Consider the following 13,097-nt stretch of genomic DNA (forward strand, 5'->3'; position numbering starts at 1 on the left):
TATAAAGACTGCCTAAGTTGGGATTCATTCCATTTTTACTTAAATCCCCATGTTTTTTCCCCAAACCAGCATTGCCTTTGAGATCTCTAAGGCTCTTCCATCATACTTGTGTAAATTACACCAAAAATGACATTTGAGATGACAGGAGGCTAGAATTCTAATTAGAGGATTGGAGGGGCCATCTGAGATCTCACTCTCACTCAGGGGATAATCAGGTCAAGAGAAAGCACATTTTTGGAAGGCCTGCAGAATTTGTCCATGTCTTCCTTATTCTCCAAAGGGAAATCCAAGAAGGCAGTAGCTGGCAGATAATCGATCATTTTTGAAATCTTACTTCCCTTAGCAGATAATCGGCAGTGCTATTCATGTATTTATTCACTCAACCAATATTTCTTAAATACCCAGGACATGCACAGCACTGTTTACCAAGGCTCTGCTGCAGAGCAGGTGTTCCCTGGGAAACATGAAAGCACAGATGCTCCTTGGCAAAAGGAGGAGCTGAAGACCAGAGCAGTGGCTAAAAGCAATGGCTTCTAGATGGATAAAATCATCCCATTGTTGGAAGTGAAAACTTGGAGGACCATGATGCATTTCTTGTTTTTAATCCCTCTAAATAGAAATGACTAATTATCCAGTTTCCTAAATTGTCCCCATGGCAAGATTCAGTAGGCACAAAAGAGCAAATATCAGCAAAGACATATTTGCTTGAGAGGGAATATGATTTTCCCTACAAATTTTCAGGCAAATTGGTATCAGTACTCTCATAGCCCTTTGCTTAATCCGATCATATTTGCTCCATGTCTGTTTATCCTCTCCTACTCCTACACAGGGACACTAGGAACCCTTGAGGGGTGACGACTATGTACTGGCCGTATTTGTATCCCCAGAGTATAGCATAAAACCTGACTTAGAGAAGGCACATAAGAAGTGTTTAATAAATGAAGCTACCAACAAAAGCCTTTTTCTTATTTTAACCAATGCAATGGAACTTTTTCTGAATTATACTTTCCTATCTCATTAAACTGATTTCATTGAATGTTTTTGCTTGCTAAGTCACTGATTCAAAATACATTGTGTCAGTCCCTTTACTACAGATTGGCAAGCTCCGAATTCTTTGGATCTCATATCTCTAAGAGCAAAAAGTCAGAATCATAGACCTCAGTGCATTTATAACTGTTTATGCATAAATTATACATAAGTAGTACTGAACTAATGTATTTTCTATAACATATGAAGGTATGCAAAAAGTAGAAACGTTTGAAGAAAGAGGTAAAACAAAGAACCTTTATTCATTTTATTTTGTAATGTTGTCGATGTACCAAGAGTAAGTCTGCCATTTCATTGCTTTTCAATTGTGCTTGCACTGTTTGAAATGAACAAAATCCAAAGTTTCTTTGCAGAACTCATTTTAAGCCACTCATCCATTTAATGAATTAGTTAAAACTACATAATCTAATCCATAAGTGCATTTAACCAAGACATGTGAACTGCAGTAGATTTCAATACCTCAGGACCAAGCTAATGGGAGGTGCCACTATGAGCCCCTTTCCACTCTGGAAAAGTCTTACAAGATAATTGAGAAATGGCCATCACCATATGGACCAATTAAGAGACATATCAATTTATAGATCAATTAAATATTAGGAAAACTTAATTCCTCTTATTTTTTATATTTAAAAAGTAAAAATAGAATTTCTCTTGTTTTTACCCTGAATCACATTGAATCATCTTGCAGACCACAGGGGTGGATACATACCTCCACCAACAACCCAACACACATGCTCCAGAGACGATGGCTATAGGACGTGTCCTTCTTAAGCCTGCTGGCGAAAAATAACAACTCTGAAGCCTACACTTGATTTTGAATCTCATGGCTACCATTTACCTGATGCGGGACAAGTTTTTTTTACCTCTCAAGACCCCATTTCCCATTCCCAAACGGTATAATGATAATACATCAGCACAGAGTTGAGGATTGCACATGAGTGCTTTAGCCCAGTGACAGATCGCACTCAGCTCCCAACTGCTTTGTCAGTTACTGCCCTCTGCCAAATTCAGCAAGGCTCTTAAACACCATATCTCCCAAAAACAAAGTCTCATTTCTTTTCCCAACTTTTCATTATTTTTAACTTTTCCAAAAAATACTGAGGTGGTTGAAAATAAATAATAAAATGAACACCCATATACCTCTCATGTAGACAAACTGATGGTTGATTTTTTTGCTATTTTCAAGTAAGTAAAAAATGAAATAACACTTTATTCCTAAATATCTCAACATAAATCTTTTAAAGGAAAAGATGGTCTCCTGCATAAACACGGTACCATGATTACACTGAAGAATATTATTGGTGGGACGCCTGGTGGCTCAGTAGTTGAGCACCTGCCTTCAGCTCAGGTTGTGATCCCCGGGTCCTGGGATAGAGTCCCGCATCAAGCTCCCCACAGGGAGCCTGCTTCTCCCTCTGCCTATGTCTCTGCCTCTCTGTGTCTCTCATGAATAAATAAATAATAATCTTTTTTAAAAAAGAATATTATTGGTAATTCAGTAGTATCATGTACTACCTATTCTGTATTCAAAATTCTCCAATTTTCTCAAAACTCTTTCTTATAACCAGTACTTCCAGTCCACATGTAGCATCAGGTTGTAACATTTTTAGTTTCTTTTCTTCTAGGACGGTCTTTCTGCCTTTCTACAGTTTTTATCTCTTTTGAAGAGTTGAAGCTGGTTTTCTTATACAATATCCCACACACTGAATATGACTGATCATGTATGTATTGCATTACTTTGCTTGGCCCTATACTGCCAAGTATTTCCTGTAAATTGGAACTTGGTAATTCAGAGTCTTGATGAAATTCAAGTTTAGTATTTGGGACGAGATCATTTCTTAAATGGAATTGTCAGATGCCAGTACTTGGATCATCCTTTCTGCTCTTCGGTTTTGCTAATCCCTTTGTTTTGGCAATCTATTCCACGTTGTCAGCTTCCTCCCTCTTTTGTCTAATTTTGCAGTTCTGGAAAGGTGGGTATGATAATGGTAGCACTATCTTCCTCTAGTTAAGTAGTCATTGACCTTCTGACAAGCCTTCAACAAAGAGTCAATGCTTTGACTGGAGCTAGGAATTGAAATTATCAGAGATCAGAGTAAACTCCAGACAAGTCCTAGAAGAGAGCCATATTTTCCTGGTGGCCGCCAACAGTGTGTATTTTGATCAGAGGCCTGCGGCATGACAGAAGTTGACTTTCAAAATCCCTCAGGGGCATAGATGTGAAACATGTAATATTCAGGTATTACTGGTATTACTAATATTCCAGCATTATGAACATAAGACAGGACAAATGGTAAATATAACTTGCAAGTATTTGCAAAAGTTAATTTGTCCAGGAATAGCTTATGTGGGAAGCTGAAAGACATTGCTGCAAACTCCTTATTTGAGTCCAGATCTTTGTTCTGATCAAGTCTTCATTAGTAGCGAACTAAGATACCCTATACTTCAGTGACACATTTTTATCAACAGTTCTTGCTAGTGGAAAGCTTAGCTCCCTGTTGTATGCACTCTAGTTTCCAGGAAGAAAAGTGTAAGAACAACTCAAATCTGGGGCTACCACAATGTATTCACACACATTATTCAGACATAAATATAAGAGGGACGCCTGTGTGGCTCAGCGGTTGAGCATCTGCCTTCGGCTCAGGGCATGATCCCAGAGTCCTGGGATCGAGTCCCACATCGGATTCCCTGCATGTGGCCTGCTTCTCCCTCTGCCTGTGTCTCTGCCTCTCTCTCTCTGTTTGTCTGTCATGAATAAGTAAATAAAATCTTTTTTAAAAAGATAAATATAAGAGAATAAGAGAAAATATTTCTAAATCGTGTAAGGAATGAAAAACTTGCTTGATACTGAAAAACAAACTGCAATCATTTGGATATCTTTGGAATCAAAGGCATGTGCCTCTCTAGTGTCTAATAGGGTCCCTTTTTTTCAGCTTGTCTGCATCACCACCCTCGGCTGAAAGTGAATTGGCCGATGTTTCCATGCAGAATGTTAAAATCGCATTTGCATCTCTTGCTGCTGTTTTGCTGTTATGTCCTCCAATCACTCAGTGAAAACGCCTGGCTACTGCAATGCCACAGTGAACACGACCTGATTATAAAGTGTCCTGTGGTGACTCAGAGAGGACCCCACACTCTTCACTTAGCTAGATACAACCCACCTTTCCTCCTGACCTTTTAACATGAGTGCACTTTGTGGAACCACACTATTTTGTGTTAGCAAGATTGTCTGCTGCCTTGTAATAGATTGAGATAATGAAATCTATTTATCTATTGAGCACCTACCACGTGCTAACACATGTGTGACCAACCTGTCTTCGTTTGCCAGGACTTCCCAGTTGTTTTTTTTTTTTTTTAAAGATTTTATTTATTCATGTCAGAGAGAGAGAGAGAGACAGAGAGAGAGAGAGGCAGAGGGAGAAGTAGGCTCCGTGCAGGGAGCCCGACGTGGGTATGACAAGCACTGAGGATGACAAGTTAGAACCCTGTACCTGTGTCAAGAAGCTGGTGACCTTAGAATCAGAGAAGTAAGCCAATTACAAAATTAGAGTAATCAGTACTTAAAATCATGAACAGGGCACCGTGGACACAGAAAGTTGAATCTAACTAACTGGAAGACCAGAGATGCTCCTTGAAAGAGACAATGCTTGAGTATGATTTAAAGAGTGAGCAGCATAATATATGCAGTGAAATTTTGCAAGACTCAAAAGAGGAGATATCGGTGAGACATCATGCCATTTTATTCTTTCTCTGTGTCTCCGAATACATATATGTTTGGTTCAGATTCCCACAGTGTAAAGGTGGGATCTTAGCATTAAATAAGCAGAAAAGAGAATGGTCATTCCCAGTGTACTTTATTATGGAATGGAATATACCTTACAGTATTTCAGTACTGAAGCTAGTGACAGTTTTCTCAATTAATTATGAATATGTAATGCCTGTTTCTTTTTCTGGAGTTCGTGTTTAAGAACTGTGAGAATGAGTAGCTTAGTGGTGATAGCCCAGGTTGCAAAGGTGAGGGACACCACCAATGTGGCACCTTGCAGAACAAATCAAGTGAAGGGTTTTATTTTTGACAGGTTTTATTTTGAAAAAAACTCAAATGTACTGAAAAATTGCATTTAAAAAAAATTGCACACTCCCATCTAGATTCATTCACCATTAAGAATTTGCCGCATTTGCAGGGCACCTGGGTGGCTCAGTCAGTTGAGCATCCAAATCATAGTTTCAGCTCAGGTCATGATTTCATGGATCGTGGGATGGAGCCCTCCATCAGGCTCCTCACTCAGCAGAAAGATTCTTGCCCTCTACCCGTCCTCCTTCTCATGTGCACATGTGTTCTCTCTCTCTGTATCTCAAATAAGTAAATAAATCTTTAAAAAATTTTGTCACATTTGCTATCTTGCTCTATCTCTAAACATCTATGTGATGGTGATAATGATGATTCCTGAATCATTCTAGAGTAAGTTGTGGGAGCATAACCCTTTAACTCTGAATAGTCCAGCATGTATCTCCTAAGAACATTCTCCTTTATGAGCATGATATGAGCTCGTATTCAGAAAATTCAACACCAATAAAATATTATTTAATATAGAGTCAACATTCAAGTTTCGCCAACTATCTCCATAATATCCTTTCTGGCAATTATTTCTCCAATCTAGTGTGCAATCCAAAATCATATACTGCATTTGAATGTCATGTGTCTTATTCTTCTTAATCTAAAAGAAGTATTCAGCTGTGTCTTGTCTTTGACTGACATTTTTGAAGTGTACAAGCCAGTTGTCTCATAGAATGTTCATTAGCCTGGACATTGTGTTTATCTAATGAGTCCTCATGATTGGATCTGGATTATGAATTTTAACTACATAAGTAATGTGTCCTTCTTGTCACGTCACATCTGGAGGAAGCCCAAGTCACTTTGTCCCACTACTTTGATCACTTGGTTAAGGTGGGAGCCTGCCCAATTTCTTCACTGTAGAGTGACCAGCTTTCCTTTTGCAATAATAAGTATCTGTGGGGGAACACTTTGAGATTGTGTAAACCTCCTAGGCCCCATCAAACTTCCACCCAATGTATTTTGTACTAGTTTGTTAGGGCTGCTATAACAAAGTATCACCAAGTGGGCAGCTTATAACAGATTTACTGTCTCACAGTTAAGAGGTTAGAAGTCTAAGATCAAGGTGTTAGCAGAGTTGGTTCCTTCTGGGAGTGTGAGGGTGAATCTGTTCCCTGACTCTTTGCTAACTTCTGGCAGATTGCTGGCAATCTTTAAAGTTCCTTGGATTGTAGATTCATCACCTTGATCCATGCCTTCATCTTCACATGGCATTCTCTCTATGTATATCTGTCTCTGTGCCTAAGTTCCCCCTTTTTATAAGGACAAAGTCATATTGGAGTAGAGCTGACCCAGATGATTCCATTTTAACCTGATTTTCTGCAACAGCTCCATTTCCCAATAAAGTCACATTCACTGGTACTGTGGTTAGGACTCCAATATCTTTTGAGAGGGACTCATCTATAGATAACACTTGCTGATATCAATTATTACTATGATGGTTGCAGAATGGTGATTTTTCTGTCACTCTTTCAACATTTATTAGTTGGCTTTTGGGGATTGTGGCTTTTTGTAATTGATAAACAGAATGTGAATCTATCTACAGCTGGATAGAAATGGCCACATGTCTTTCAAGTAAAAAATACAAAGCAAATAAAACACGCACACTCATCTGTGCCTAAAGTGATAGCAAAGAAGGACTAGCTCTCACTGCAAAACTCTTTACCCAGTCAGACTGGCTGGAAGGAGAGCCAGGGTTAGGGTAGCCCATGGACCAAAGTCAGAATCAATGGGGGAAATCAGAGAGTGCAGGTCTCAGGCCATCCTAAATATTTCTTGTGTGTAAGCTACTTCTTGGAATATCACTACTCATGGATTATTTTCATGTTCTAAAACAAAGGTAACATCACTCTGTTTAAGGGTGTGTACCAGGGTCTCAAATTCAGTATTCTGGCCATCTTCAGCCCTTTGTGAATGAGCAGATATTTCTCAGTACCAAAGCCTCTTGTCATCAGAATCACAGGAAGCAAGGTCCAAAGACTGTATAAATCTGGAACTATTGAGAAACATGATTGGGACACAGATCCCACATTCCTTTCTGTTTACTATTAAACGTCAAAAAAGATCTTCAGAATTGTTTTCTAAAACTCTACACTCCTTCCACAGTAAACAGAGAATACTTTATTTCCAAAGGCAATGGATCGCAAACACATGATGCCATTAAGTCTCAGTGGCTGTCCCTTCTACAATGCTGTGTAGGTACGCTAGAGCTGCTGTAGCCACATACCACACGCAGGGTGGCTTAAAGAACAGAACTTTATTGTCTCTTGGCTCTGGAGGCTAGAAGTCCCAAACCAAGATGTCAGCAGGATTGTTTTTTTCTGAGGCTGTGAAGGAGGGCTTCTTTTCCAGGCCTCTCCCCTTGCTTGTAGGTAGATGTCTTCTATCCTCTCTCCACATTGTCATACCTTGATGCATGCCTCTGTGTTAGGATTTCAGCATATGAATATGGGGGAACATAACTCTGCCGTAATTCTGCCAACCTATACCAAATGCATTTCAACCATCCATAGACTTTCCCAATGTTCACATAGGCAAAATAGAAAATCATAGTTGTGACTGCAGGAACCTAGGTGTCAATTTTGGAACCAAAATGGTACTGAATCCTTGTCTCCATTCTTTCTGCAGGTGAAAAGTCAGTGCTGAGCCTGAAAACACTAAAGTTGAGGTTACTAAGCTTTTCCCTGCCATCCAAAGGACTATGGGTTTTACGCTTACCTATATTCGGAATGACTTTTCTCTTCTTGCTATAGAGATGTTTACGTGGGTTTGGATTGCCTCTCACTATCCAAGTGTGTGCTGTATGAGCCTGTCCATTGGTTAAGAGCAGAGGTTACCAGCAGTTGAATTAGTGACAATATTTATTTCTTATGGAAACAAATAGACCATTGGGGAAAGCATTTTCTCTCTCAGTCCCCTGTTTCAGTGCATTTATCTGACATCCAAGCAAATGAATTCTAAAGAATATATTTAGGGAATCTGCAATAGGGAACACCTATTTCTTCCAGCCAGAGAGGGATTTGAAACCAGTTGAGATGCTTTGTAAGTTTTTAATTCAAAGCATGGGAGGACAGAGATGATGGAAAACAAAAGCCAATTACCTGAGAACTCTCTGCCAGAAGCTAGAGGAAGATTGAGGGAGGAGGTAGGGAGGCTTGCCTGAGCAATAAATCCTGCAGCATGGTGTCTCTCTCTCTCTTCCAACTGATTGAGTTTGTGCTCGTCCTATCACAGATCCTCTAACTTTCACCTGTGTTGTGTCTTTGTGTAGAAATGGGGGACACCTGGGGAGAATATTCACTCTCTTTCCTTGCTTTCTTGATCAGGTCACAGACATAAAAGAGAAACTGAAGCTCTCTAAAAAGGTCTGGTCGACGTTACCCTACACCATCTGCAAGGATGAGAGCATGACAGCAGGCACGTCCAATGAAGAAGAGTGCTGGAATGGGCACAGCAAAGCCAGGTGAGGGTGACTCGCTCTTCTGGTAGTTGAGGCATTGTGCATCCAGCCCTGGAAGGCTCTCCTGGCACAACCCTAACAGGCCTGTTTATGCAAAAAGCAGCAGAGGGTGGAGGGACAAGTCGTCACTTAGCGACAGCTGTTCAGAGTGACAGGTTTGATGGGCACCTGGGAGCACTTACTCTCAAGGTGCCATTAAGCGTGGAATCCTTGTTCTGAATGCTCGCTTCTGGATAAGGACGGAGGAATGGTGACAGATGCCAGGTTACGGATATCCTGAGATCACAAAGCGCCTTTTATGTTCACTTAATGACTTTAAGACAGCAAAGCTATTTTTATCCATAGTTAAATGTGCATGGCTTACTGTTCTTTCCATCACAAGTTAAGCAGGAAGTGAAAGTTCAACTGTAATATTTTTCACCCTTGGAGAAAAACAATTTTTGATGTGCTCATTGAAAGGGTAAGGGAAAAAGAAATGAGCAAGGGGCAGCCGGGAAAGTGTTCTCGTAGGTTCCCTGCCTTGAAAAATCCCACTGGGATCTCCTGATGAGTGATGGCTCTGTTTTCATCCTGCTGCTCTGCTGCCCAGTCCTCCTGCACTTGATATAGAATTTCTGAATTTCTTAATTCAGCCCGGAAATGGGGTTGGCCTGAGTTTTCATAGGGTGGAGGAGTTGGACAGGAGAACTGGCTGGGAGTTGGCAAGCAGGGCAGGACACCGGGAGAGGAGACTGCCCGAGCACGCCTCAGCGAGGGTGCAGGTGGGCAGAGCAGCTGGTAAATTGGACTCAAGGAATCTTTGGGGATTGGCCAGCAGGTGGAGAAGTTAAGGGGGGAGGGATCTGTTCTGGGCCTTGGTGGGGGTTTTCAAGCAGATGAAGCAACTGTGATCAAAAGGAAACTGAAAGTTACATGGATATTAAGTTCAGAAGAAACTGCAGAAGGTAAGCAGGGGTGCAAGTGAGGTGCTCATTAGGTGTTATTTCTCACACTGCTGAGTTGAATTTTTTAGCATCTATCAGTAATGATATTATTAGCCATACTGGGGAGAGCTTAGCGAGGCAAAAACAAGACAGCTATAGAAAGAGCTGTAATCATTTCAAGATGCTCCAAAATATCAATGTCCAAATCTTAGATCATGAGCGTAGACAGATATTTGTCCTATCAACAACATGCCCCTCAAAAATGCTTAGTAATTTATCAGTGTCTGGTCTTGTAGGAAGGAGACCTTTGGCCAGCAAATTCATCTGTGAAATTTAATGACTTCTAATGTGTCTTTTCCTAATCATTGTACAGAAAGACACTGTAAAGGATGACCAGATGGCCTAATGAATAAAGTGGTTGATTTTCTGAGCTGCTCTGTTACCCATCTGTGTTTACCTTTCAGCCTTGGCTGAAATCAAGGCTGTGTTTTGAACTACATTCCCATGGTTACACAGGTTGCTGGCTATTAGTGCATACACAAAAGGAAAGATAAAGAATTATCGCAGGTAGGAGTTGGGGAGGGGACTACATACACTCCACCAAGAAAAAGAATGGGAAGTTGGCGACCATTAAAGTCAGAGCCATGGGAGACCAAGTTTAGCCGAATTTCTCACTGTGCAGATCAGGAACCAGGTGGATGAACAATTAGTCTAACTAGCAAGGGTGAAAGCTAGAAATCTCCCAAATCCTAGCCCAGTATTCTTTTCATGTCAATATCCTCCTTCCTCTAAAACAAATGGCTGCTAAATATTTTCTTTCTGAGGTTAGGAGAACAAATGAAATAGATCTTAGCTCTATAAAAGATTTAGTAGACCTACATTCATTCATTCAGTTCCTCTGTCCATCTGCAATGTTATTAAGCACTCCCTCTGCCCAGGCACTGTACAAGGCTCCGTGAATTAAGTACTGTATGATAGCAGTGATGTCTCTCAACCAATAGAAAGCACAATGGCTGGAGAGAGGACTTCAAGGGCCATGTTGTTGCACTGTAGGCTTGGGAAAGGACAGCATAGGTGGAGAACCACCCGGATCAGTACTTAGGGACCAGATTTGAATTTTACCCTAGGTCAATAGGAACCCACTAGGGGAATTTATGCAGGTGAGTGAAATGATCAAATTTAATGCAATAAAATCATTTACAAGGATATTCCAGAATCTAATCCATATACTATTTTTAAAAAATGAAGCTGTCAAATATTTGTGACTCAAACTATATTCCCATTGAAAACTTAAAATTTCATAGTTTCTTTTAGTTCCTTTTTAAAAATTCTTCCACTGCAATGAAATCTTAATAACTTTATATTTAATAGCATAGGAAGTAGATAACCAATAAAGACTTGTTGAATTAAATGTAATTGAAGCTTTCTTCTCATTCTCACCCAAGTATTAATTGATCTAGGAACACATGAGAGGATTTTTTAAAATTCCACTGAACTACTTTGTAGGCTGAAAAATCCACTTGTAATGCAGGTAATAACCTATTTTTCCCTACGTTTGAAGTATAGATTTTCAGATAATAGGCCTTCTTAAAAGTTTGGGATGCTTGTAAAAAGAAAGAGAGAGAGAGAAAGAAAGAAAAAGAAAGGAAGAAAGAAAAGGAAAGAAAGAAAGAAAGAAAGAAAGAAAGAAAGAAAGAAAGAAAGAAAGAAAGAAAGAAAGAAAGAAAGAAAGAAAGAAAGAGAGAAAGAAAGGGTTTTTCTTATCAAAGAACCAGAACCTTGATTTAAAAAAATTCTATCGACTGTTAATGGATTGTGGAACAGAGGTGCCTATTAGCACTGAGAGAGCTTGTCATGGCCTGGAGTTTCTAACTTAAGCCTGCTTGATGAGGCTACTGATAGAGCCCAGGCATTTCTTCCTCTGTTTATGTTTTATCCATCCGACTCTTACAGCCACATTCTTCCATGCACACCCACACCCAGTGCCCTCTCCTCCTACCTAAACATTTGATCTGGCTTATCTTCCAACACCCATATTTCTCCCTACTATTTTCTGAATTCTACCCCACAGCTCTTTACCATACTTCTTTGGTTCAGGAGCATACCTGTTTCACAGGTTAACATATCTGAGGTCAAAATAACTCCTACCACCTATATGTCTGTCCATTTCTTCCAGGGTACGGTATTTTCCAAAGAGCCATTACTAAATGAATGGCACCTGCTGACACTGATGGTGACTTTAAATAGAGCAGGATACACAGAGATGTGGCCACTATGGAGGCCACTGGGTGAATCTGCTGTGTTGAGAGGGTCAAGGATCTGGGAGCAGTGGCTCCTCTAGGAAAAGAACCTGCCTTCATCTTCCTGCTCCCACCATCAGCCAGTGAGCCATCGCTGGCAGATCTCACTCTGCTTCAGTAGCTAAGTGGTCTGGAAATAGGAAGGGAGGTGCAAGGAGGAATCTGTGCCCCTCGAAGGGGGGAAATTGCAGGTATGCTGATGACTTGTCAGCATTTAAGTCTCCGTTTCATCAAAAAGTCTGGTTGTCAAGAGAAGCTCATCCCGGCTTCCCTGTCCCTTGCCAAGCTATCAGGACAATTTAAAGACCAGTGCAATCAAGTCTTTGAAAACAGTTTGTAAATTCTAAAACAGTGCTTCTCAAATGTTAACGTGCAGGCTAAAGTCTTGGGGGAGCTTGTGGAAAATGCAGATTCAGACTAAGTAAGCCTGGGGTGGGACCTGAGATTCTGCATTTCTAACAAGCCTCGGGATGTGCAGTTGTGGATTCCGGGACCACACTTGGAGCAGTAAGGAGCTAACACAGAGTTTCCAAATTTAGTGCATAACACCAGACACCCAATAGAACACACTTATCCTTCAAAAAGGATTCATTGCTTATCTAAAATTCAGATTTAACGGGCAATCCTGTAGTTTGATCTGGCAGCCCTACTTTAAGCTCCTATTAACATGTAAGATACTCCCTTTTTCAGTTCACGCACGTACTTTGAGGAGCGTGTAACGATTTGTTGTTTTCCTTTTGCCTCCACGTATACCCCAATGCTTCCTTTAATGGGGCTTTCCTTCTATGAAAAACAACAGTGGCAACGAGAAGGAGGAGGTCACATAGCACAACGGTAACGGCAGCCACTAAAGACAACCCGAGCACGGGCCAGGCTGAAGCCATCTCGACAAGGAATTGCTTAGGCTTTGTGTGTGCATCAAGAGAGAATTTTAAGTTGGAAATTCTGCACAGCCTTTACAGTGAGGGATATTGTCCACACAAACCTCTGGTTGCTGATGAGATGCCCTATGGGCTAAGGAAGGATACTTTGATTCATTGTTTGTAATGACAAAAACGCCATAGTCTGGGTGGATTAAACAGAAATGAATTTCTCATAGTCTAGAGGCTCTAAGTAGAGCCTCTAGAGGCCAAGATCAGGGTGCCAACAGGGTGGGGTTGCAGTGAGAACCCATTTCCTGGCTTGTGGACAACTGCTCTCTCTCTCTCTCTGTCTCTCTCTCTCTGTCTCTCTCTCTCTGCCATGTGAGGACA

The 13,097-nt window shown here is 40.7% G+C and overlaps 1 protein-coding gene across 2 annotated transcripts in view; it reads left to right on the plus strand.

Annotated features, from left to right (window-relative positions):
- The window catches only part of GPC6 (glypican 6), a 1,082,045-nt gene that overhangs the window by 1,051,300 nt on the left and 17,648 nt on the right, over positions 1–13,097 (plus strand). For both annotated transcript variants that reach the window (XM_038569871.1, XM_038569872.1), the window contains one exon: positions 8,488–8,624. In XM_038569871.1, the coding sequence (XP_038425799.1) occupies positions 8,488–8,624 (137 nt within the window). The remainder of the gene's footprint in view (positions 1–8,487; positions 8,625–13,097) is intronic.

The sequence above is a fragment of the Canis lupus genome, chromosome 22 (assembly GCF_011100685.1).
Source record: "Canis lupus familiaris isolate Mischka breed German Shepherd chromosome 22, alternate assembly UU_Cfam_GSD_1.0, whole genome shotgun sequence".
NCBI classification, from domain to species: Eukaryota; Metazoa; Chordata; class Mammalia; order Carnivora; family Canidae; genus Canis; species Canis lupus.